General features: G+C 48.0%; 6 protein-coding genes across 6 annotated transcripts; 1 reads left to right on the top strand and 5 right to left on the bottom strand.

Moving 5' to 3' along the window:
• Positions 1-405: 405 nt before the first annotated feature.
• LACBIDRAFT_318176 (uncharacterized protein) lies at positions 406-2284 on the bottom strand (the record flags this gene model as incomplete). Its single annotated transcript, XM_001879236.1, has 7 exons — positions 406-602; positions 666-1242; positions 1292-1438; positions 1492-1777; positions 1832-1855; positions 1910-1998; positions 2069-2284. The coding sequence occupies 7 exons, from the start codon at positions 2282-2284 to the stop codon at positions 406-408; spliced, it is 1536 nt and encodes a 511-aa protein (XP_001879271.1).
• Positions 2285-3315: 1031 nt separating this feature from the next.
• LACBIDRAFT_318175 (uncharacterized protein) lies at positions 3316-5553 on the bottom strand (the record flags this gene model as incomplete). Its single annotated transcript, XM_001879235.1, has 10 exons — positions 3316-3354; positions 3409-3755; positions 3814-3904; positions 3958-4367; positions 4419-4564; positions 4618-4808; positions 4861-4967; positions 5024-5232; positions 5292-5373; positions 5430-5553. 10 exons carry the CDS (start codon positions 5551-5553, stop codon positions 3316-3318), a joined length of 1746 nt encoding a protein of 581 aa, XP_001879270.1.
• Positions 5554-6441: 888 nt separating this feature from the next.
• LACBIDRAFT_189858 (uncharacterized protein) lies at positions 6442-8529 on the bottom strand (the record flags this gene model as incomplete). The annotated part of the gene is made up of 11 exons (XM_001879234.1): positions 6442-6520; positions 6582-6725; positions 6782-6910; positions 6963-7044; positions 7096-7285; positions 7335-7348; positions 7401-7524; positions 7581-7845; positions 7894-8082; positions 8138-8267; positions 8316-8529. The coding sequence occupies 11 exons, from the start codon at positions 8527-8529 to the stop codon at positions 6442-6444; spliced, it is 1560 nt and encodes a 519-aa protein (XP_001879269.1).
• Positions 8530-11636: 3107 nt separating this feature from the next.
• On the top strand, positions 11637-13503 carry LACBIDRAFT_318172 (uncharacterized protein). The gene is made up of 10 exons (XM_001879490.1): positions 11637-11783; positions 11842-12116; positions 12179-12238; positions 12335-12393; positions 12443-12524; positions 12570-12749; positions 12797-12822; positions 12875-12922; positions 12978-13183; positions 13423-13503. The coding sequence occupies exons 1-9, from the start codon at positions 11651-11653 to the stop codon at positions 13120-13122; spliced, it is 1008 nt and encodes a 335-aa protein (XP_001879525.1). The 5' UTR covers positions 11637-11650; the 3' UTR covers positions 13123-13183; positions 13423-13503.
• Positions 13504-13587: 84 nt separating this feature from the next.
• Positions 13588-14641, bottom strand: LACBIDRAFT_318171 (uncharacterized protein; the record flags this gene model as incomplete). The annotated part of the gene is made up of 3 exons (XM_001879233.1): positions 13588-13742; positions 13793-13892; positions 13946-14641. The coding sequence occupies 3 exons, from the start codon at positions 14639-14641 to the stop codon at positions 13588-13590; spliced, it is 951 nt and encodes a 316-aa protein (XP_001879268.1).
• A 214-nt stretch (positions 14642-14855) lies between these two features.
• Positions 14856-16125, bottom strand: LACBIDRAFT_318169 (uncharacterized protein). The gene is made up of 4 exons (XM_001879232.1): positions 15734-16125; positions 15585-15669; positions 15271-15527; positions 14856-15214 (listed from the first exon to the last, which is right to left on the bottom strand). The coding sequence occupies exons 1-4, from the start codon at positions 15933-15935 to the stop codon at positions 15111-15113; spliced, it is 648 nt and encodes a 215-aa protein (XP_001879267.1). The 5' UTR covers positions 15936-16125; the 3' UTR covers positions 14856-15110.
• Positions 16126-19296: the final 3171 nt, after the last annotated feature.

Raw genomic sequence — 19296 nt, 5'->3', positions numbered from 1 at the left:
AGAGAGACAATAAAAATTGAAGGAAAGAAAAATGGTTAAGAAGACTGATATGATATCACTTGTGTATGGACATTGAACATACCACTGGACAGAGCCAGCTATTTGGCCAATGGGCACATGAGTAAGTAGGCATATGTTGATTGGAGGCCTCCCGTATTTTTCCCCATAGTATGCTTACCATGTACATTTGAAATTTAGTTCAAGTAAGCTCCAAAATGCAAATATCATGGGATTCTTAGTTGTATTCCCATCTTAAAACTATGGCAGACTGCAAGTATGTTCGAAACCATATGGACAATAATTGTGTATTGGTACTAATAGTAGTACCATGTAGATATGGAGATAAATGACAAGATAACGCAAAAAAAAAACAAAGACGACAGATTCAAAACCTCATCAAGAAGATCAACTCTCCTTTGAACGCTGCAGCGCCTGCGTTGTCAAGTTCGATATTGAGATGAACGCATCTAGCAACGCCGGAACCACAAACGGAGCCTTGCACTCCCTCCGAATATCCTGAAGCGTCGCCTCAGCCTTCAAGCGCAAGCAACGTTCATTCTCCAGGTCTTTCTCGATTTCCCTCAATCGCGTTTTGAGAACCTCTATAATCCAACTCATTAACGGTCCGTTCATCACTCAAGCGGAAGAAAGAGAGGGAAACGTACGAAGTGCCCTATCGGAACTGGTGGACATTGGCTCTGGAACGTAAGCGGCGTGCAGGAGCTTCAGCTTGTCCACAATTACTGATTCGCGAACCCCGTCTGCTGTTAACTTCCTCCGTATATCCCAGAGTTCTCGCGAGAGCGTTTGGATCTTGGGCAAGTCGCTTGAGTTGGGGGGTCGGCCGGTGATGGCGGCGAGGGATGTTCTGGAGGCCATGGGCATGGTGGGGGTGGCGAGGGTTGTGGTGCGTTCGGCGTCTGGTCCTATTGGTGGAGTTGTTTCGTTCGTTGAGGTGGAATTTGTCATCGCTTGATTCTCTTGTGCGGTTGGTAGAATGGTTGTTACGGGATAGGACCTTTCTTGCTGCGGAATAACGTCTGAGACGTCGTTCGTCGAAATAGGAACTGTCATTGGATCGTCCTCTGGCGGGTTTGGTGGGATTGTTGCTGTTGGGGGATTCGTCATCGACTGGTCCTCTGGCGGGTTTGACGGGGTTGTTTGTAGTGGTGGTGGTGTCCTTTCTCGTCCTTGGACAACACGGGAGACAGCGCTTGATGCCTGCGAAACTCTGCCAGCCCTCTAAGGAACGAATCAGTAAAGCTGTGAGTGGAAATGGTCGGATACGAACATTGGTGCTAAGCTCGTTGGGTTCTTGCGTAGAAGGAAGATTGAGAGCCGCTGGAGGCGTAGACTGGGGCGAAGGGACTTGAACCTGGGTAAGCGAAGGTGTTGGCTGTTGAGCCGACGACTGGCTTTGTCTGGGTCTAGGCGAGGGCTGCGACGTATCAAAGTGTCAGGACCGTGATTATAGGTGACCGACGGACGTACCGTAAACCGTAATACAGGCTCCTTAGGTTCCGTTTTCAGCCTCTTAGCAGGCCGAATATCCTCATCTTGCGACATCGATGCGATGGACATGCTAGGGGTGGGCCGTGGAGCGTGAGGTCTAGCAGCCGTGGGTATGGTTTGTGGCGCGAGTTCTGACTTTATCCATGATTGTCGAGTGATTCTAGAAGTTGACATGGGCTTCTCGCCTAGTTCCTTCATGTGTGCCTCGTGATCAGAAGGTCGCTTCCGAGGGACGATGGGCTTCGCATGACCTGTGAAAGATGGGCTGAAAATGGGAATTGAGATGTGCAGGTTGTTTATTAGATACACGTTGACTTACGTTTCTCTAAGACTTATCTTGGTGCTAAATTATGAACATATCAGCGCATCATTCATGACATTTGGAATGAAGATATACATTGACAACTCTCTGAGCTGTTCCTGCAAATCCTGCTTGTCCTCAAGACGAGGGGGGATAATCTTCTGTTTCAAGGACTTATGGATCACCTAAGTCGAAGTTCGAATTCGTGCATCAGCCATTCCACTCCACGACACCATATCAAAAAAGTGGACGCACATTCTCCGCAAACATCAAATCCCACCCGAACTCTACACAACCATGGGACACAAGCTCAAAGCTCGTAGTCTTGGGCTGGGGCATTCTTAGAGCTGCGATATCTCCCCGAACGACCTTGATGGACTCTCCGGTGAACTTTGAAAAGTACGCGGTGGCCTTGACGCCATGATATCGAATCGTCACCGTGAGGTCGATCGATCGGTCGGGTTTTGGCATGGGGGGAATAGGCTCGTAATGGCCTTGAGGAGGTTGCTTTCAATGTTGTTGAAGGTTATTTGCGGACTCTAATTAGTATTGTTCGCTATTTTAGGTCTCCTTTTGGTCTCCTTGCCTTGCCACCAATGCAACGGCCCAGCACCAGCCTGTCCGCTAAATGTGAGGGAATTGATGTTTGAGGTATGTAGGTTCTTTTTTTCCCCCAGAGGACAAGGACACATCGTTTGAGCAGGCAACACCTCACAGCGCACGACCCAAACGACCATTACTTTGCAAAATACCGTCGCCTGCCAGCGTTCATCGCGTCATCGACAGAATCGCGTGCCACCCGCGTGTAGGAAATCACACCCATTTTGACGCCTGCAGTCAAGAGAAAGTCGTTGGCCATCAAGATGCCAAAACGACCCGTCTTTTCAGAGCCGACTATCAGTGCTAGTTACATTCCCCTGTCTTCCAAGGATTAAACCATCACCGCCTCAGCTCGAGGCCTTGTTCACAGCACTACTCCGTGATGTGCATCTTCCCGAGGACATCGACGCACCACTCGTTTCAATATCCAGCCTGCCAACCAGGATTCAGACGAAGTCTGATACGTCAGCCCTGCCTAATGCCTCAAAAACATCTTCGGCTGGTGTGGACGCATGATGGGCATTGCAGCTCCACAGTTGATGGAAAGACGATGGAGGTCTAGTGAACGGAAGATTCTAGTCATCGATCCCGCGGCGCACAGAAGATACCTTCAATCCATTCTTTATTGAAGCGGGAAGCTCTGCTGACCGTCTTCAGTTGCACTACGATGTCTCAAGGCGCTGATGGCAGTGATTCGCAATGCAAACTGAGCACAGGACTGAATCCGAGACAATGGAGAGGTTCAAGATATGGTTTTTACGTTGTGCACAATCACTGTACACCTGGCAAGACAAGTTATTGACCCATTTGTGTAAAGAAAAATGCTTTCCCCCTTGATAGAGCGGTTAGAGATCATCCATGCTTCCTGGTGCAAATAGCTCCGCCGCCCTTTCAGCCAGCAACTATACCGGACCTTGTGTATGTGCATTCGGTGGAAAGGGCTGGACGGGTCTGAACTCATGGACAAACAAACAAAAAAAGACAGGAGGACATACCAGGACAGAAGCATCCACGATCCGTATCCCTTCAGCGCCTTTTACTTTTAAATCTGGGTCAACGACACCCCATTCCGCGCCACGAGGAGACATGCTGGCTGTGCCGACCATATGGTAGACCGTGCTCGCCTGGTCACGAATGTAGGCATCAAGATCAGCGTCCACGTCCGAGGAGAAATTGCCAAAGGGTGCTATGATGTAATCTTTCCAAGCTTCCGCAGCAGCAAAACGTTTTACGGCTCTGACGGTTTCCCGCATCGCAAATATGTCAAAAGGAGTTGTGAGGTAGTTGGGATCGATCAAGGGATGAGCAAAGGGGTCAGCTGAGGCGAGAGTCACGGAACCGCCTACAAGGAAAGGGAGCGTCAGCCATTACTCTTCTGGAAAGAGGTGATAGAAACGAACGAGATGTCGGCGAAATGAGGGCTGACACAAGGCCAAGGTAGCTACCGGTTTCAGGAGGTATGTGGCCAGGCTTGGGATTGATGTAGAAATTCTAGATCAATTGGAGGTTACCTCAACACTCGAATGAAGAGAAACAAGTCCTACAGTGACTATAAGTTCCCAATGTGATGCTTTAGGTCCCGAGGCGGGATCAGATATGGTGGAAAAGATGCTCGACGTCGATGGAAGCCTAAAATATCCCATGTGATTCAGCATGCTGCTAGCAAGGACTCCCCGTTTAGTTTCCATCCATTCGTCCAAAGCCGCCTTGAACAAAGCGGGATCCCGGAAAAGCGCGTCTAAGCTCTCACCATCCTTCACACGAAAGATGTTGGGAACGAGAACGTGATCAGAGAGGTTCTTTCCTACGGACGGGTTCTCGACTACGACGGGAATTCCGAGAGCCTCTAGCTCGTCTCTCGCACCAATCCCAGAGAGGAGAAGAATCTGAGGTGTACCGATAGAGCCAGCTGAGAGGACGATCTCTCTTCTCGCTGTCACGATGATGGATGGAGCTGTACAGAACAATGAGCATCAGTTATTTGCCACAAAATCCCGCAGCTCACCGCCCGGCTTGCCGGCAAACTCTACGGAACGGAATGACGGTACACCTTGAATGGTTCCCGTACGCAATAGCTTTGTTACATGAGCGTTTAGGAGAACGTGAACATTGGGTCGATTGATGGCGGCCGCGAGGTAGGTTGTTGCAGAACTACTACGCTGTCCATCAGCGATAGATGCCTGAACCCAACCGATGCCCAGCACATCCCCGCCCCCATGTCTTCATTGAAGGGAAACTCTTCCGACAATTCTCTGGTCGTTGCAATTACCCGAGAATCAATCAGCTGGGAGCTGCCAGGGAGGCTGACTGATAACATCCCATTGGTCCCATGGTTGGCTGGTATATACTGTCCGGTGGTGTCATGGCCATCAGCTGGCGGTACTATTTTTTCATGCTGAAATCTAGCGTTGAGGAAAACTGGTAATGAATAGACTCGAGAATAGCACCTTGCCGATATTTCGCTTAACGTTGTCCCAGTTCCATCCGGCATCACCAGTAATCTCAGCAATCTTGTCATAGTCTTCAGAGGAACCGTATTGGTGGACCATGTAGTCTTATAAAAGCAATCTTGAATACTTGAAATTAATCAATGCAAACCTTGCGACTCACTAACGCTGCTGCTCCCTCCCAGAATCTTCCCGCGATTGTACGGAAAAGTGCGCCCGTTGAGCCCTTTCTGAGGTGTAACAGTATAATTCCAGTCGTAAGGAGTATCTAACAGATGTTCAGTCTCGTTTCCAAAAGGCGGGCAGGCAGTTTGATCACATATTGGGCGTGAGTGTTGGTACCAAGAGAGGAACCACGCCCGCCATGACGCCCTCGTTGCTAATAAAGCGACTCTTGAAAAGATGATAAGGCTAAATAGAGCAAACAGTACCTTACACCTGCTTCGAGGACAAGGATAGAAGTTCTAGGATCTTCAGAAAGTCGACTTGCAATTACATTTCCGGCATTTCCAGCTGGAAGACGGGTTGAATCAATTATGTTCCTCCGAATAACCATTGTGTGAACTTACCTCCAACGATGACATAGTCGTAGGTATGCCTCGGTAGCTGACGGGGCTCAGTATACAACGCAGCAAGAGACGAAGGGAAACAGATGCAAGAAACAAGGAGCACGGCAACGGGAGGGACGACCATGTCGAGTAGAAAAGCAGCTATTTCGCCAAGCCAGGTTCTCTTTATAGATATTTTCCGAGATCCTTCGTCGTCCCAGGCAGGTGTCGATACGCCGCCCAGTAAAAGTAACCTCTGCCGGACGGGGATAAATTGGACGCTCTGAGCCTCGAAACGGTCTCCTCGGGAATGTTTTCCATCATGATTCTTATCGTTCGGCTTTCAAAGCTGACCCATTGGCGAAATATGGGATTGCGGAGAACCGGATAGTAAATGGTGGACCGACAATCCCGGCCAGCGAACTTAAAGCGCCCTATGGATGGTTCACCAGGGGGGAGATGATGATCACCACCTGGCAACACCCGCAGGTTCGCCTCGTTCAACTTGGGTAATTGATGCTGGCTTCAGACCACCACTATTGCAAGAGGGAGATACCAAGGAGATACCCAACAGGAATGCAGTCGGAAAACCATTGGAGAAGGTGAAATAGTACTCCTCTCGACTTGACAGAACCAAGTGGTAAAAGAGTTCCCGGGTCAATCTTGTTGAGGTGAGAGTTTGGATATATATTTGTCATCAATCAACGGCCTTGCAACAAGGCGACGACTTGACTGCGACCAAGCTTGACCATGTGGAACCAAACTATGACCGGGGCTCGCACTACATCCTTAGGTGGGTGATAGTGGGTAATGTATACTAAACCGACGGCATTGCAAATTGGAATTTGGAATACAGGCGTATAACACGCTGGCCGCTGCATCGCAAGCGACTCGGACTCGGATGGGGTCCACGTTTGAGATTCATCACTCGCAATCCGTCCGTTTCCTTCGGATATTTTTTTGAAGATCCAGCACATTTTTTTCAGTCTCTTGGCAGAGTAAAAGAAAAATGCAAACAGTACATCTAAGACAGTCAATCGCTGGAGCCCCGAATCAATGATTCCGCAACCTTGGACCGTGGCTGGATTGTGCATTTAAAAGGTACGGGAGATCTGTAAGTGAATGAACGAATTCGTGATCCAAGCTCGTCATATTCAGGAGAAACAGACATACGACAAAAAGCCGCTTTTATACTTCGCCTGCAGCTGCACAGGTCTTCCAAATTCATCCATGGGCGCACTGATATTATATACTGCCAAAACGGACGAGACTACAGAATAGAGAGAAACATCGCCCAAATGTTTCCCAGGACACATCCTGGAGCCCAGCTTTCAGTGACTGATTTTGATACTGAATTGCTCACAGTCACTCACCGCCTGCCAAAGCCAAAGACTGCGACTCCTGGATCTCTAACACTTGGGTTGATTTGACCGTCCTTGAGGTAGCGCTCCCGCCTAAATTCCCCGGGAGCTTCGAACACCTCGGGATCATGCAAAATTGACCTATGAATTACTTGTCAACGCTGAGCATTCTTCACATCAACGCACAACTCACCACGCAGCTCCTATAACAACCGTACCTTTCGGGATAAAATAACCTTCGTATTCATCGTCATCGGTAGCCATGTGTGCAACGCCTGTGGACTATGAAAATTTTCGGAAACGGACGTTCAACGAAGGACTCTAACCGAGGGGAACAACTAATTGCCAACGCATCGACTCCTTGATTATTGCATTCACGTAAGGCAGGTGGGGGCGGTCATTGGAGTCAGGAAGGCGATTCGTCCCAACGATGGCATCAATTTCCGCCTGTGCCTTTCTCTGAGCTTCTGGATACATGGCCATGGCCAAAAAGAATGTTTCAGTGCTTGAGACCGTCTGACGGAAGGTAGGTCACATCCAAAGGCAGCACAAAGATACGACATACGGTATCGACTCCCGCTATCCACAAAATCGTAAACTATATCGGTTTCCGTCCCACAATTTTGCTCACCAATATACCCTATCGCTGCAACATTCCGAGAAATGAACTCTTCTTCTTCTTTTTCCAGACCCTCATTTCCAGGAAATTCTTCAAGCAAAGAGGTTAGTACAGAGGGTACAGCAGTTCCCTTTGCCTGAAAGAGTATTTTTGACTTAGTCTATAGCCAGTGGAACGGAACGAGTGGCTGACCATTTCCCTCTTTACAGCTTTGAATGGCAGGTCTACCAGGTCAGTATTCACAACGGCATAGTGAGCGGCCTTTCTTCTGAAACCAGCACCAGGGAACCAAGCTGGCACATGTTTCAATATCGGAAGAAGATCCACTAAAAACGCGCCTGGAACACCGGCTTCAGTGAGGCCTCGCAAGGACTCTTCAGCATTGGTAATATATGGGTCATCGTATTCCAGAACTGTCAGACCGTAGGAGATATTCATGACAGTGGCTGCGAAAGCGCTGGAAAGATATTAGTTGAACGATGAAATAGGAGTAGATATGTCGCACTGTCGAATGTGGTGTATAAAATTCTCGGGTGTCATGAGAAGCCGATTAAGGAAAACCTGAATCTCTTTCGTTTGGATGGGTATATATTTCTGGACGGCGTTCACATGGAAGTGTTCGTGAAATGCACGGCGGTGCCGTCGCCACATGGTACCATAAGGCATCCGCACCACACTAAAAGTCCAACCCATCCTGTCTAGCAGTTCAGGCGTAGATATAAACATTTCAAGTTGGGAAGGAGACGTACAACTCGAGCATTGAGCTAAGCTTCCTATCCGAGTAATTTGATGATCTCTTGTCAAATATATCGTTCGTCCTTTTCAGAGATCCCAAAATCATGAACGGTTGGCCGAGGATTTCGAAGTATATGATGTCGCCTAGTAGATAGATTAGTCAAGTGCAGCAAAGTTTAGCGCAAGGCTGACCGTATGTCTTGAACCACTTATCATAAACGAGCCAAGGTTTCTGACTTAGTGAGGGCACCTCAAACATAGCTCCCAGAAAGGGAAGGCCCTTAGGACCTGGGGGATGAGGAAGTCGGTTGGGATTCAACTTCTTTCCTCCAATGTTCTTCAAAAACCACAGACAAGATATCAGGCCCGCGGCAGTGAGCCATGGATGAGATTGGGTTGTCTCCATGACCAAGATTGCGGGGCCGACAATGAAACTAGGTATGTTGCCGTACATGCTGGAAAGGGGGGAGCGCTTCAGCCTGGAGCTCGACGTGGTGCTTTAGTTTTGTATATATAAGTAGTCGACCATGAGAAAAAATATGCCCGGGAGACGCTTTGTGGCGCTACCTTATCGTTCCGAAAAGATGTCGTCTTGTGACAGTGCATGTCAGCTGTGAACTGGACGTCGAAAAGTCCCATATCTAGTAGGCCTATTGAGCTTTTGATTCGAACGAATGTGAGCCTTGACAACCTGACCTTGGCGTTGGGGCAACTAAATCGTGGGTATTTCAAGTTCGTATGTGAGCTGCTGTTGCCCTTTGAAGTCAAATACAGAAAGATCTAAGGAAGAGCGCGAATGTTGTTAGCATGATGATCGATGATGCATCTGTTTGGCTACGGCTTCCGATGTCAGCCGGGGCCGAAACCTCTACATAGGCCTTGGCATTGCTGCAAGAAGGCGACAAGCAGACTATGTATGTCCTTGAAAGGGAGCATCGCTAATAGACATCCCGAATTCCCTCTCTATGAATCCCCTTGGAATCCCCAGCCAAAAAAACTGCATCAGCTTTGACTTGAGTACTGGCCTCTGTCGACCAGATTTTCTTTCTTGGTTCCGTGGATGGGTTGTGGCAGGTTGTGGCGCCGTTTTGAAGCGCTGAGTCGCCGCTGACTGCCCTGTCACTGGTCAGTGTCAATGTGGAGCTGTTTAGGCCTAGTCTACCGTTCCCACGTCAATGTTTAGAATTCCAAGAGGTGTTCACGAGGTGTTCCCTTTGAAGGGCCAAATCTGAGTTTCATCGATCTCCTCACGGGCTTCATTGATCTCCTCATGGGCATTCCATCACAAATCTACCTCTGGGTTGGGGGGATTATTTTAGGTGTCTGGGCAACAAGAGTCATTGCACCTTTCAGGACATCGAACCCGAAACGACTCCCGCTCCCTCCAGGACCCAAGGGTTACCCGGTCGTTGGCAGCCTTTTCGCGCTGTCGACGGACGAAATATGGCTTCTCTACGACAAGTGGTTTCAATTGTATGGTGAGGGATCTCCAGCATGTTGAAGACCAACGACGATTCAAACGTTCCAGGGGACATGGTCTACTTTGAAGCGCTCGGTCGGTCATTCCTCGTTTTGGGCTCTTTGAAGAGAACAAACGATATCTTCGAAAAATCCAACTATTCCAGCAGGGCCCAAAACTTTCCAATGCTCCTCGATCTGTAGGCTATTCATGAGCTTGTGCCAACGAATGCTCATTGTGATCTTAGAATGGGAGCTGGATGGGCATTCTCGTTAATGCCGTATGGAGCCATGTGGCGGAGACACCGGAAGGCATTTCATGGGCACTTCCATTCAAACATCATACCCAAATATCAACCTATCCAATTGGAAGCAACCAAGTCCTTTCTTCGTAGACTATCGGCTACGCCTGATGATTTCATGCATCATATCCAACAGTATGTTGTTCCTTGCGTATACGGAGTCACCAAATATCTAACCTCAAATGGCGGAATAGCCTTTTTGCCAGCACAATCATGGACATCTCATACGGAATCACAGTTTTAGATTCCAACGATCCTTATATGTCAATTGCGGAGGAAGTGTTGGAAGGCTTTTATTGAAGCTGCAGCTCCTGGAGCATTCTTGGTCGATCTAATTCCCATATTGAAGTATGTTCCTAGTTGGTTTCCTGGCGCCGGCTTCAAGAAAAAGGCAGAGCGATGGAGAGCATCTTTCTCTAGTTTGCTCGAAAAACCATATCGAAGAGTCATTGAGGACTTGGCAAGAACAGCGCCTCTTTCACAAAAAGTTGATTTGCTCATGCTAGAATTTAGAAAGAAGGAAAAGCTCGGCCCTCTGTACTTCAATCATTGATAGCAAAATTACCAGACGAAGGGGATCCAAAACGAGAGGAAGAAGAAGCGATGGCCAAGGGTGTGACCGCAGTGGCGTATGCTGGTAGGTCGCTTTTGCAAGTCCCTTTGACTTTGGAATTGACGTTTTGGGAAAAGCTGGCTCTGATACGGTGAGACCCCAAAGTTATCACCCAACAGGGAATTTACAATTTTTCCAGACGATTGCCGCTGTCCAAGCCTTCTTTTTGACGATGGCCATGCATCCAGATGTACAACACAAGGCGCAGGAGGAAATTGACACTGTCATCGGTCCAGATCGCCTGCCTGACTTCAATGATCGGGAGAACTTGCCCTACATCAACGCTATAGTCAAGGAAACTCTCAGATGGCATTCCATCACTCCCATTGGTAAGGGTAACCACATACCTCGAACTGTTGGCCGCTCACTAGGTCGGGTAGGTATCCCGCATGCATCCGTTGAGGATGACGAATACGATGGTTATTTCATTCCGAAAGGCACTATTGTTATAGGAAACACCTGGTAAGTTCCTTGAGCGAAGTCTTTGCAGCCATGAACAGTTTCACAATTAGGACACTGATGCACGATTCAAATGTCTTTCCGGATCCGCTTGAGTACAAACCTGAGCGCTACCTTAAAAATGGTCGCCTAGATCCAAGAGTTCGCAGTCCCACAGTTGCAGCCTTTGGTTTTGGACGCCGGTGAGTGACATTTGCCTGTCGCGCGCACACTCTAAAGAAGAGTCGTTGCAATTTTCCCCCCTGGCGTTCTAGAATATGTCCGGGAAGGTCACTCAGTGATAGTTCTCTTTACGTGGCTGTCTCGAACGTGCTAGCTGTCTACAATATTAAACCGCCAGTTGACGACGCAGGAAACCACATACCCCTCGAGGCAAACACCACTGGCGGATTCTTATCGTCAGTCATTTTGCGACTAGAATTGTCGTTCGCAGCCTATTGACGTTATCATTAGATACTTCACGCCTTTCAAATGCGTGATTGAACCCCGTTCGAACGCTGCATTGGCTTTGATTCAGTGTAGCGAATCTAGTTTTTGACATGTAAATGAATAACTACATAGTGGTCAATTCATGATCATGATGAACAATAGCCGTGTTATAAAGTAGTCATGTGACGAAGGCGTTGGTATACGTTGGCCAACGACTACTTGCAACTGTGTAGGCGCCTTCGTGGCATTCACCTAGAACGTGCGCGATGATTTGCACAAGAACTGTTTTCCGATGCTTCAAGACGCTGGAAAGATGGGGCAATAGAATCACAGGAGCAGCAGGACCATACTTCATTGCTCTGGCAGTATTTCTCATTGGCAGCGGTATTCTCTGCTTTTGTGAGTCGATTTCTTTGTTTTAGAAGGAAAAAAAAGAGCTAATGGACCTTACGAACAGTCGATGTGATAGCTCCGTCGCTTTCATTTCCAATAGTGACGATGCCGGCGTGCATCCTAGTCGCAGTGAACTTGGTGATGCACTACTTTTACGTGTGCACGATTCGCCCGGGATTTCTGGACGAGCCACCACGAGAAGCGGGTACCAGCTTCTTATGGGCGCAAAAGCGAACCAAGAAAGGCATGTTGACGGGTGTGCGGTGGTCCTCTGGCGGGATTAGAATAACACAAGCCACTTCGACACGTTGTAGCAGGTGCAACAAGATCAGGCAGGAGGTGTGTTTTCTTTCTATAGTTCAACGAATACGTGCTAACTTTGCCTTTCTGGCGCATTTGAGAGAGCCCACCACTGCCGTATTTGCAACAAATGTGTTTTGAAGTACGATCACCATTGTCCAGTGAGATACCCGTTTCTGCCCCGTCTGTCTACCAACTTATGAAAGGCTTCAGTGTGAGTATACTCATCTTTTCTCTAAGGTTGGGTATTGAGATAGACGCCAGGGATAAACCAATGCGTCGGCCTTCATAATGAACGACATTTCGTTCTATTCATGTAAGTCCAATTCACCATAGCAATATGATGAAACTTACGCTAGCTCTAGGGTGTACCTGGTCATTTCCACATTCTGCTTTAGCGCTCTGGGATACCGACAACTCTTTGAGTCCCTTGGGGTGATGTCCGACGTAGGTTTCTGCATCTTTTGCAAATCCTCCTCTGACACCAAACAGGACTGGCATTACAACGTCCCCGAAGTCATGTACGCAATGATATACATCCTTTCCGTGGTTCTTTGTCTAGCCGTTGGAGTTATGCTGGCATACCACCTCTGGGGTATCTCCTCGGGAGAAACATCGGTCGAGGCCCAGGACCACGAAGAATATCGCAGAAAAGCTAGGGACCGGGGCGAAGTAAGCTTTTGTTTGCACTACCTACTCTGAGCTTATGTTCTTGTTAGAGTTTCATCAATTCTTACAATCTCGGGTATGTCTCTGAATGATGATCGCTAGCCCTTTTCCGAAATCTTGTTTCGCAGTATATGGAAGAACGCGCAACTCTTTTTCAACGTTTGGGAAAACGGATAGTAAGTCTCGCTCAATCATATCCCTTCAAGGCCCTCACGATCTTCCTCTTGATAGCCCTCTATACACCCTCATATTGCCGTTTCGCATAAATCCTTACACAGATGGACGTTCCTGGGCACGCCGCGAAGGCTATGACCGCCATCACGGGCTTAGACAAGGAGAAGAACTGACTGACCAAGAAGATGACGAGGACGACTAGTATGGACAATCGAAGGATCTTTTGTACTACCATCCCTGGTCATCATACCTACATCCTATATGTGAGTTCTCGTATCTCCACTCTTTTCTCCCCTCCTTCCACAAAGCATCCTATGATGATATCTGCCGGGGCCAGATGACGCTCTAGAGGAGTTCTTCATGTCTCATGAAGTATTCTCTGGGAGTAGAACGATCTATGTCCGGTTTTATCTCCGCGCATGCGGATTATCCTTTCTGACAGATCTTTGCTTCTATGGATTGGGGTTGACATCTTCTTTTCATGACTGATGTTTTCTTCCAGTATATCTTATAGCCATATATCATGGAGCCGCTTTTTACCCTTGGAAGCCAGGATATACGAATACATTCTATGACTTAATCCAAAAAGAAGCGTGAACTATTGCGTTACTCGTTGTGGTACCGATCCGCAGCTGCTGTATGCAACGTAATAATCGACCGGCGCAGACTACGTTCGTTCTTGATGAGCCCATTGATACGAAGGAGCTGATATGGAGGACACATACCCTATCTGATCATGATAGTATTCCTGCAACTCCTTATAGCGAGCATACCGGTGTCGCCGATGGATGAGGGTGAGTAGGATGCATATCACGACCATGGCTAATTCGTCCTTCAACTATTAGTTGGCGACAGAAGGATAACTGACGCACCTGCAAGTATTGACCCAATCGTCAGCCCCCACTGCCACGGTGCTACGCGTAGGGGCGTCTCTGGAGGTTCTACACAGACTTTCGCCGAGTTGCAATTTCGCTGAAATTCGCCTATGAAAGCCAGGTAGGCAGAAAACGAAAAGCTGAACACACCTCTTCGCATTCAGAGTCAAGCTGACATGCCACCCCTACTGCTTTAGCCCGTTGACAGGCCGAAGACCCCGGATCGCAGTAGAATTGAGGCGAGCGGCAGTTATCCCTCGTGACGGTGAACATGTATTGCTCGCCATTTGGACCGGTATCGGTGTAAGTCGTGTTATCTACGATGCAGTTCTGCCCGAGTGTGATGTTAGCATACCTGCAGGTGACTTGTCTCAACACACAATGCATCAACGACGAAAGCCAAACTTTCACGCACATGCAAGTCGACTTCAAACAAATCGAACCATTATAATTCTGAAAACTCGCCAAGTCCTGCCAATCCAACGGAGGCGAACACTGTTCGTCGCGGTTCGGCTCACAGGGCGCGCCTACGCTAACCAAAGGCAGACATCCACTACCGTCGTCTGGGCAGAAGAATCCTTGCGGACAGAGGGGTGGCGGTGCTTCACTGGGACCGTATCCGAATGGGAACTCGTCGCGTCTGCATAGGCGGGGGATACACATTCCGTTGATTGGTGCGGAGCAGAAGGTGTGGTCGGAACATTGGGATACGAGTTTGTGGGTGGAGGGATCGAAGATGGTGTTGTTTGAGGAGCAGATTCCTGTGTTGTTTGTTGATGATAGAGCGGTTATGGATATGGTGTGGATTGAAACGGTTAGGAAGAGGAGTTGGAGAAAGGACGCCATGGGGTTGTGGATTGTGCGCTTGGTAGACATCCGTCAAACTAGGTGAAACCAGAATTCGTGTCAGCCACTTTCGACCTCTTTCTATTTTGGTCAGAGCGTACATAGGATTTATCATATACCGTCTCCGACAAATTCGCCTCTCAAAACAAATAGGCGGCAATTCTCACCAAGAGCTGCATCCCAAGAAGAGAGCTCAATGCATCTCAGCTTCAACTGTCAGGTAGGAAAATACTTGAACTGGCTCAATCGAACACAACTACGCACAACGACATCCCGATAATCTAATCTGGAACTTGGTGCTGGAGCTGGAGTGAACCCGAAAACGTGTAAGGTATCGCATAACGGCCCAGCAAATGCTTGGTATCGCATGGCGTCCCAGCAATCACTTGGTATCGTATGCAGCCCCGCAACCGCTTGGTATCGCATAGCGTCCCAGCAATCGCTTGGTATCACATAGCGTCCCTAGCAATCATACGTAGAACGAGTCACGGTCTCCCTTCGGCTCCAAAACCTCCAATCTAACAGCTTCTTCATGCAACTGTCTCGTGTATTGACAAGAGGCATAGATGGCCACTGTAACGTCCGAAAGTAAGTAAATCAATCACCCCTATGAAGCATGAAAAACCTACAGATCTCCAAAATCCAGGTAGTCACAAAGAACGCAACCGCCAGGCCCTTGAACACCGGCGCCCGTTCACATAGGAGTTTCAGGAACTGGTCGTCCACTATGCTGGAGCACGACCCGATGTTCTGAAGGGCCGTAGAGGGGGAGAAGAGGACGTATAAGCACACAGCGCCTGATCCCCACCCAAAGAGGAGTTGTCCCAGGATGAAGGAGGTGAATAGACTGGGAAGTTTAGCGTCTTTGCTGAGCGCGGAGAATATGCTTTTAAATTGCAAGGGTCAGTGGGAGTATGAAGGAGATTGATAGGAAGGGACGAACCCAAAGATGCAGAATGCGGCCAAGACGATATAGATGAAGATGTGGAAGACTATGGAGAGTCGCTGTAAGTCCGTTACATAGTCGTCTAGACAATTTGAAAAAAATGATAGGTGAGGCTGATGAGCGGTGATGTATATGGGCGGACATACTAAGTTTATTGACAATCACCCAACCGACTGTAACGAACGACGTGGACAGGATGAACAACACTGCCGCCGTTATGAATAGCGCAACACGCGCTGGGATGCAAAAGCAGCATAGGCGCGTGTACTGCGCCGGGGGCAGGGAGAGTAAGACGTCCAGTGAAGGTGCTCTCGGGGGTCGAACAATGGTTGTTGGTGACATGGACATGATTGAGGTGGTCAAGCTAAATTATTCGAGCAGATGGATCGGCCAGCGGTTCGGGTATCGTCCAGCGGGGTGTGGGTGGTCTTCGAGGTGTGGATGAACGAGGCTCAGCCTGTTCCGGGTGTAGGGAGGGAGGGGGAGGGCGGTGAGGAGGGGAAGACGTTGACGAACTGCGGGGATGGGGCAGTTGAACAAGACCGGCCTGTCGAGGGAAAGTTTGGTCTGCATAAGTGCGAGTTTTATATACCACTGATTCCTGATCGCGGAGCCATGCGAAATCAGTGGTATCACCGTGGCACAGCAACCAGGGACATCCGCTGTAAATACTACATACTACGCCCTACCACGACCTCGGCACCCCCACTCAGTCGGCAGTCACAAAACGTCACATTTTTTGGCGGAAGAACGTGACAGATTGTGACTGCCGAAATAAAAGAACTTTGTCAATTCATTGTGTTTTTGGACGGAGAGAAGCGGAAATAGGTTGGATTAGGACCAGGAGGCCTTCTCTAAAATTTTGTGGCAAGAGGTTTGGTGGAAGGGTTCAAACTAAAAAATGTGCCGACTGAGAAGGGGTGCCGAGGTACTGATAGGGCATAGTACTTGCTTCCACAAGTGAAAAAAAAAACACCCTCGGAGATACAAACGAAAGAGACCTAGCTCTTCGAACTTTGAAAAAGATTTCAATCACACTTATTATGTTTAGAGAGGAAGAATGCAGAAATTTGTTCAAGACTACTTTCAGCAACACTTGTGGTATATATCAATTTAAATTTCGACTGTAAGGACAAACACTATCCTACCACAGCTTGAGATTCATCTTTTCCAGCTCTGGGATCCCCCACTTCCTCATCCACTCCGAATCCAACAGTGCCACAGCTGTCGGGTGCAGCTGTGGGTCATAAGCCAGCATCCCCTTAAGCATAACAAAGAGCGCCCTCTCCTCCTGATCCCCAAACTCCTCTATACTGTTCTTCTTCCTTAGAGCCCGAATAGACTGCTCAAAACGGTCTTCCGAAAACCACCGTTTTTGACCATCAATCCTCTCTCCATGCTCGTTGAACCATTCTGCCCTTCCTTCCCAGGCATCCCACCACTTCAGGGGAAGCTTCCCCAGAGCATCAACATGTTCGCGAATCATCCAGTTGTCATCAGGCATAAGCCCCTCAAACAATTTGTGTTGACTAAGGATGGAGTATATGGCACATGCAAGGGTCCAAATATCAGCCGGAAAAGACACTGGCTCTTTTGGGAGAGAGTAGACCTCAGGTGGGCGGAGGATGGCAGGTGTGTTGGAGTAGTATCGGGGTGTGCGAGAGGGCATGAATGACTCCCCAAAGTCAGTGAGGAGGATACAAGCATCGGAAAGGGAAAGTAGCTCACTGCATTCCCCAAGCCAGATTGGGACGACTGCCTGAGTAGGTATGTGGCTCACATCGCCAAGAGGTTTGCTGTCAATTCAGACAATGGGCTCGAGCTTTGGTGGGCTGTATTCATTAATAACTCACTCAGGGGTGAGATTGTCTGGAAGGTGCAAGAGGACGTTGCCTGTATGGAGGTCTTATATATGAAAGAAATCATAGTGGGTGAGTCTAGACGTTGCTGAGAACTAACCTCCATGAACAATTCCTAGGGAGTGTAAAAAAGCAACTCCGTGGATAAGTTGCGTGAGCCACAGACAGTTGGAATAGCCTGCAGTACGATGCGTCCTTTGCATCATTAATACTCATTCTTGTGGGATGTGTAACTGTGCAGTGATGTCTACCATTGGGACCCTCAATATCAAACTCATCTAAAATATGTGGGAGCATGGTCTTCTTTGAAGATCTAGAGGGGGCGGTAGTTTTGCTGGAGAGCATCTGCAAAATATCACTTTCCTTGTGCATGGTCACGGCACTTGCAACAGAGATTTTAATGGTGACTAGTGTTTAAAGGTTCAGTCCATAGGACCGCAAAAAACTGGTGGACCGAACTGAACTGGACCATGGACCGGTCTTTTTTTCGGTTGCAGTTGCCCCAATTTGGGGTTGGTCCAGTTGCCAGTTGCCTCATTTCGAAAATCTTTTAAAACCGTTCAAAGACTGGTTTTGATTGGTTGCAACCGGTTAAACGGTCACGTGCGTTACATACCCTTGTAACCACGTTTATTACCTTTTATTGGGTTTTTGTTTCACCAAAAACGGTTAAGAATTGAGAAAGATATAACCAAATCCATATTTTGCCTGAGTCTCTAGGAGATGTAATTCGGTTTCAGTCATAGCCATGTCAAATCTTCATTAAATCTCTTAAAAATTGGTAAAATGACAGGTATTTACATGCTTTACTATTTTATATAACCCATTTAATTTTCAGAGTAATAATAGTTGAGATACAAATGGTTTATATTAGTATAATAAATTATACGCAAAAAAACCGGTCTGGATCGGTCTGAACCGGCTCCATAGACCGCAAAAGACCGGTCCTAGGTGGTTCGGTTCGGTTCCCTCAATATCTGGGTTGGTCCTAGACTGGTTGCAGTCCACGGTTGCGCGTTTTGGGGGCAAAAAACCAGACTGAACTGAACTTGTGAACACTAATGGCGACGCATGTCTGAGTCTTTATGTTGTGCGCAAGCCACACAATGGAGTTGGAACCAAATCCCAACTTGTGGATGACTTCATACCGATGGCTGTGAAGTTTGTCGCCAAGGCATGTGGGATGATAACCTCCAGGGCAGTAACGTTTGAGGTGTTCAACATCGTCCAAAGGAATGTACTCCATTCCACTGATGCTTGGATTCTCCGCAGTACTAGACACGGTGGCTGTGGATAGCCCTTTCAGGCATCGAGAGCACGTCACAGAATGACGGGGTATGCCAAAGAAAAGGCTGGCCAAAGGACTGAGAACGACACGAAGACCAAGTGGGGCCACCATTCAATATCAATGCTACTGTGTTGATCAGTTTGATCATCCACACTCAACTATGATTTCAAATTTACTCCGTGCATCACCACCTACTTGATTCCTAGACCCACAAGTAAACAATGTGTACATTCAAAGATCCAAACAAGACTAACATCTAATATATAAAGAGAGGACGGTTGACAGTTATTATGTAATAAATCATGTAAGCAGCCTCTTTGTCTTTTACTGAGCCGCGTCAGCGGCGTTTCCCGGGAATGTCACATGGTGTGACCACAACCACAGAACATTTTGTATTGGTAGCTCCCAACCTCATTCTGTAATAGTAAGATCCTGCATTAATTTTTTGTGAGTGTTTTTGTGGTCACACCTCTCTGAGCAGCCTCAATTTCGCTTTTTCTGTACTGTTTTTTACCCCCCACTTCATTGTTAGTGTATATTTCTCCTACTTTGAGATCTATGC

The sequence above is a fragment of the Laccaria bicolor genome, genomic scaffold (genome assembly GCF_000143565.1).
Source record: "Laccaria bicolor S238N-H82 LACBIscaffold_8 genomic scaffold, whole genome shotgun sequence".
Taxonomy (NCBI): domain Eukaryota; kingdom Fungi; phylum Basidiomycota; class Agaricomycetes; order Agaricales; family Hydnangiaceae; genus Laccaria; species Laccaria bicolor.
The sequence above is the reverse complement of the archived record's forward strand: the minus strand, read 5'-3'. Positions and strand labels throughout refer to the sequence as shown.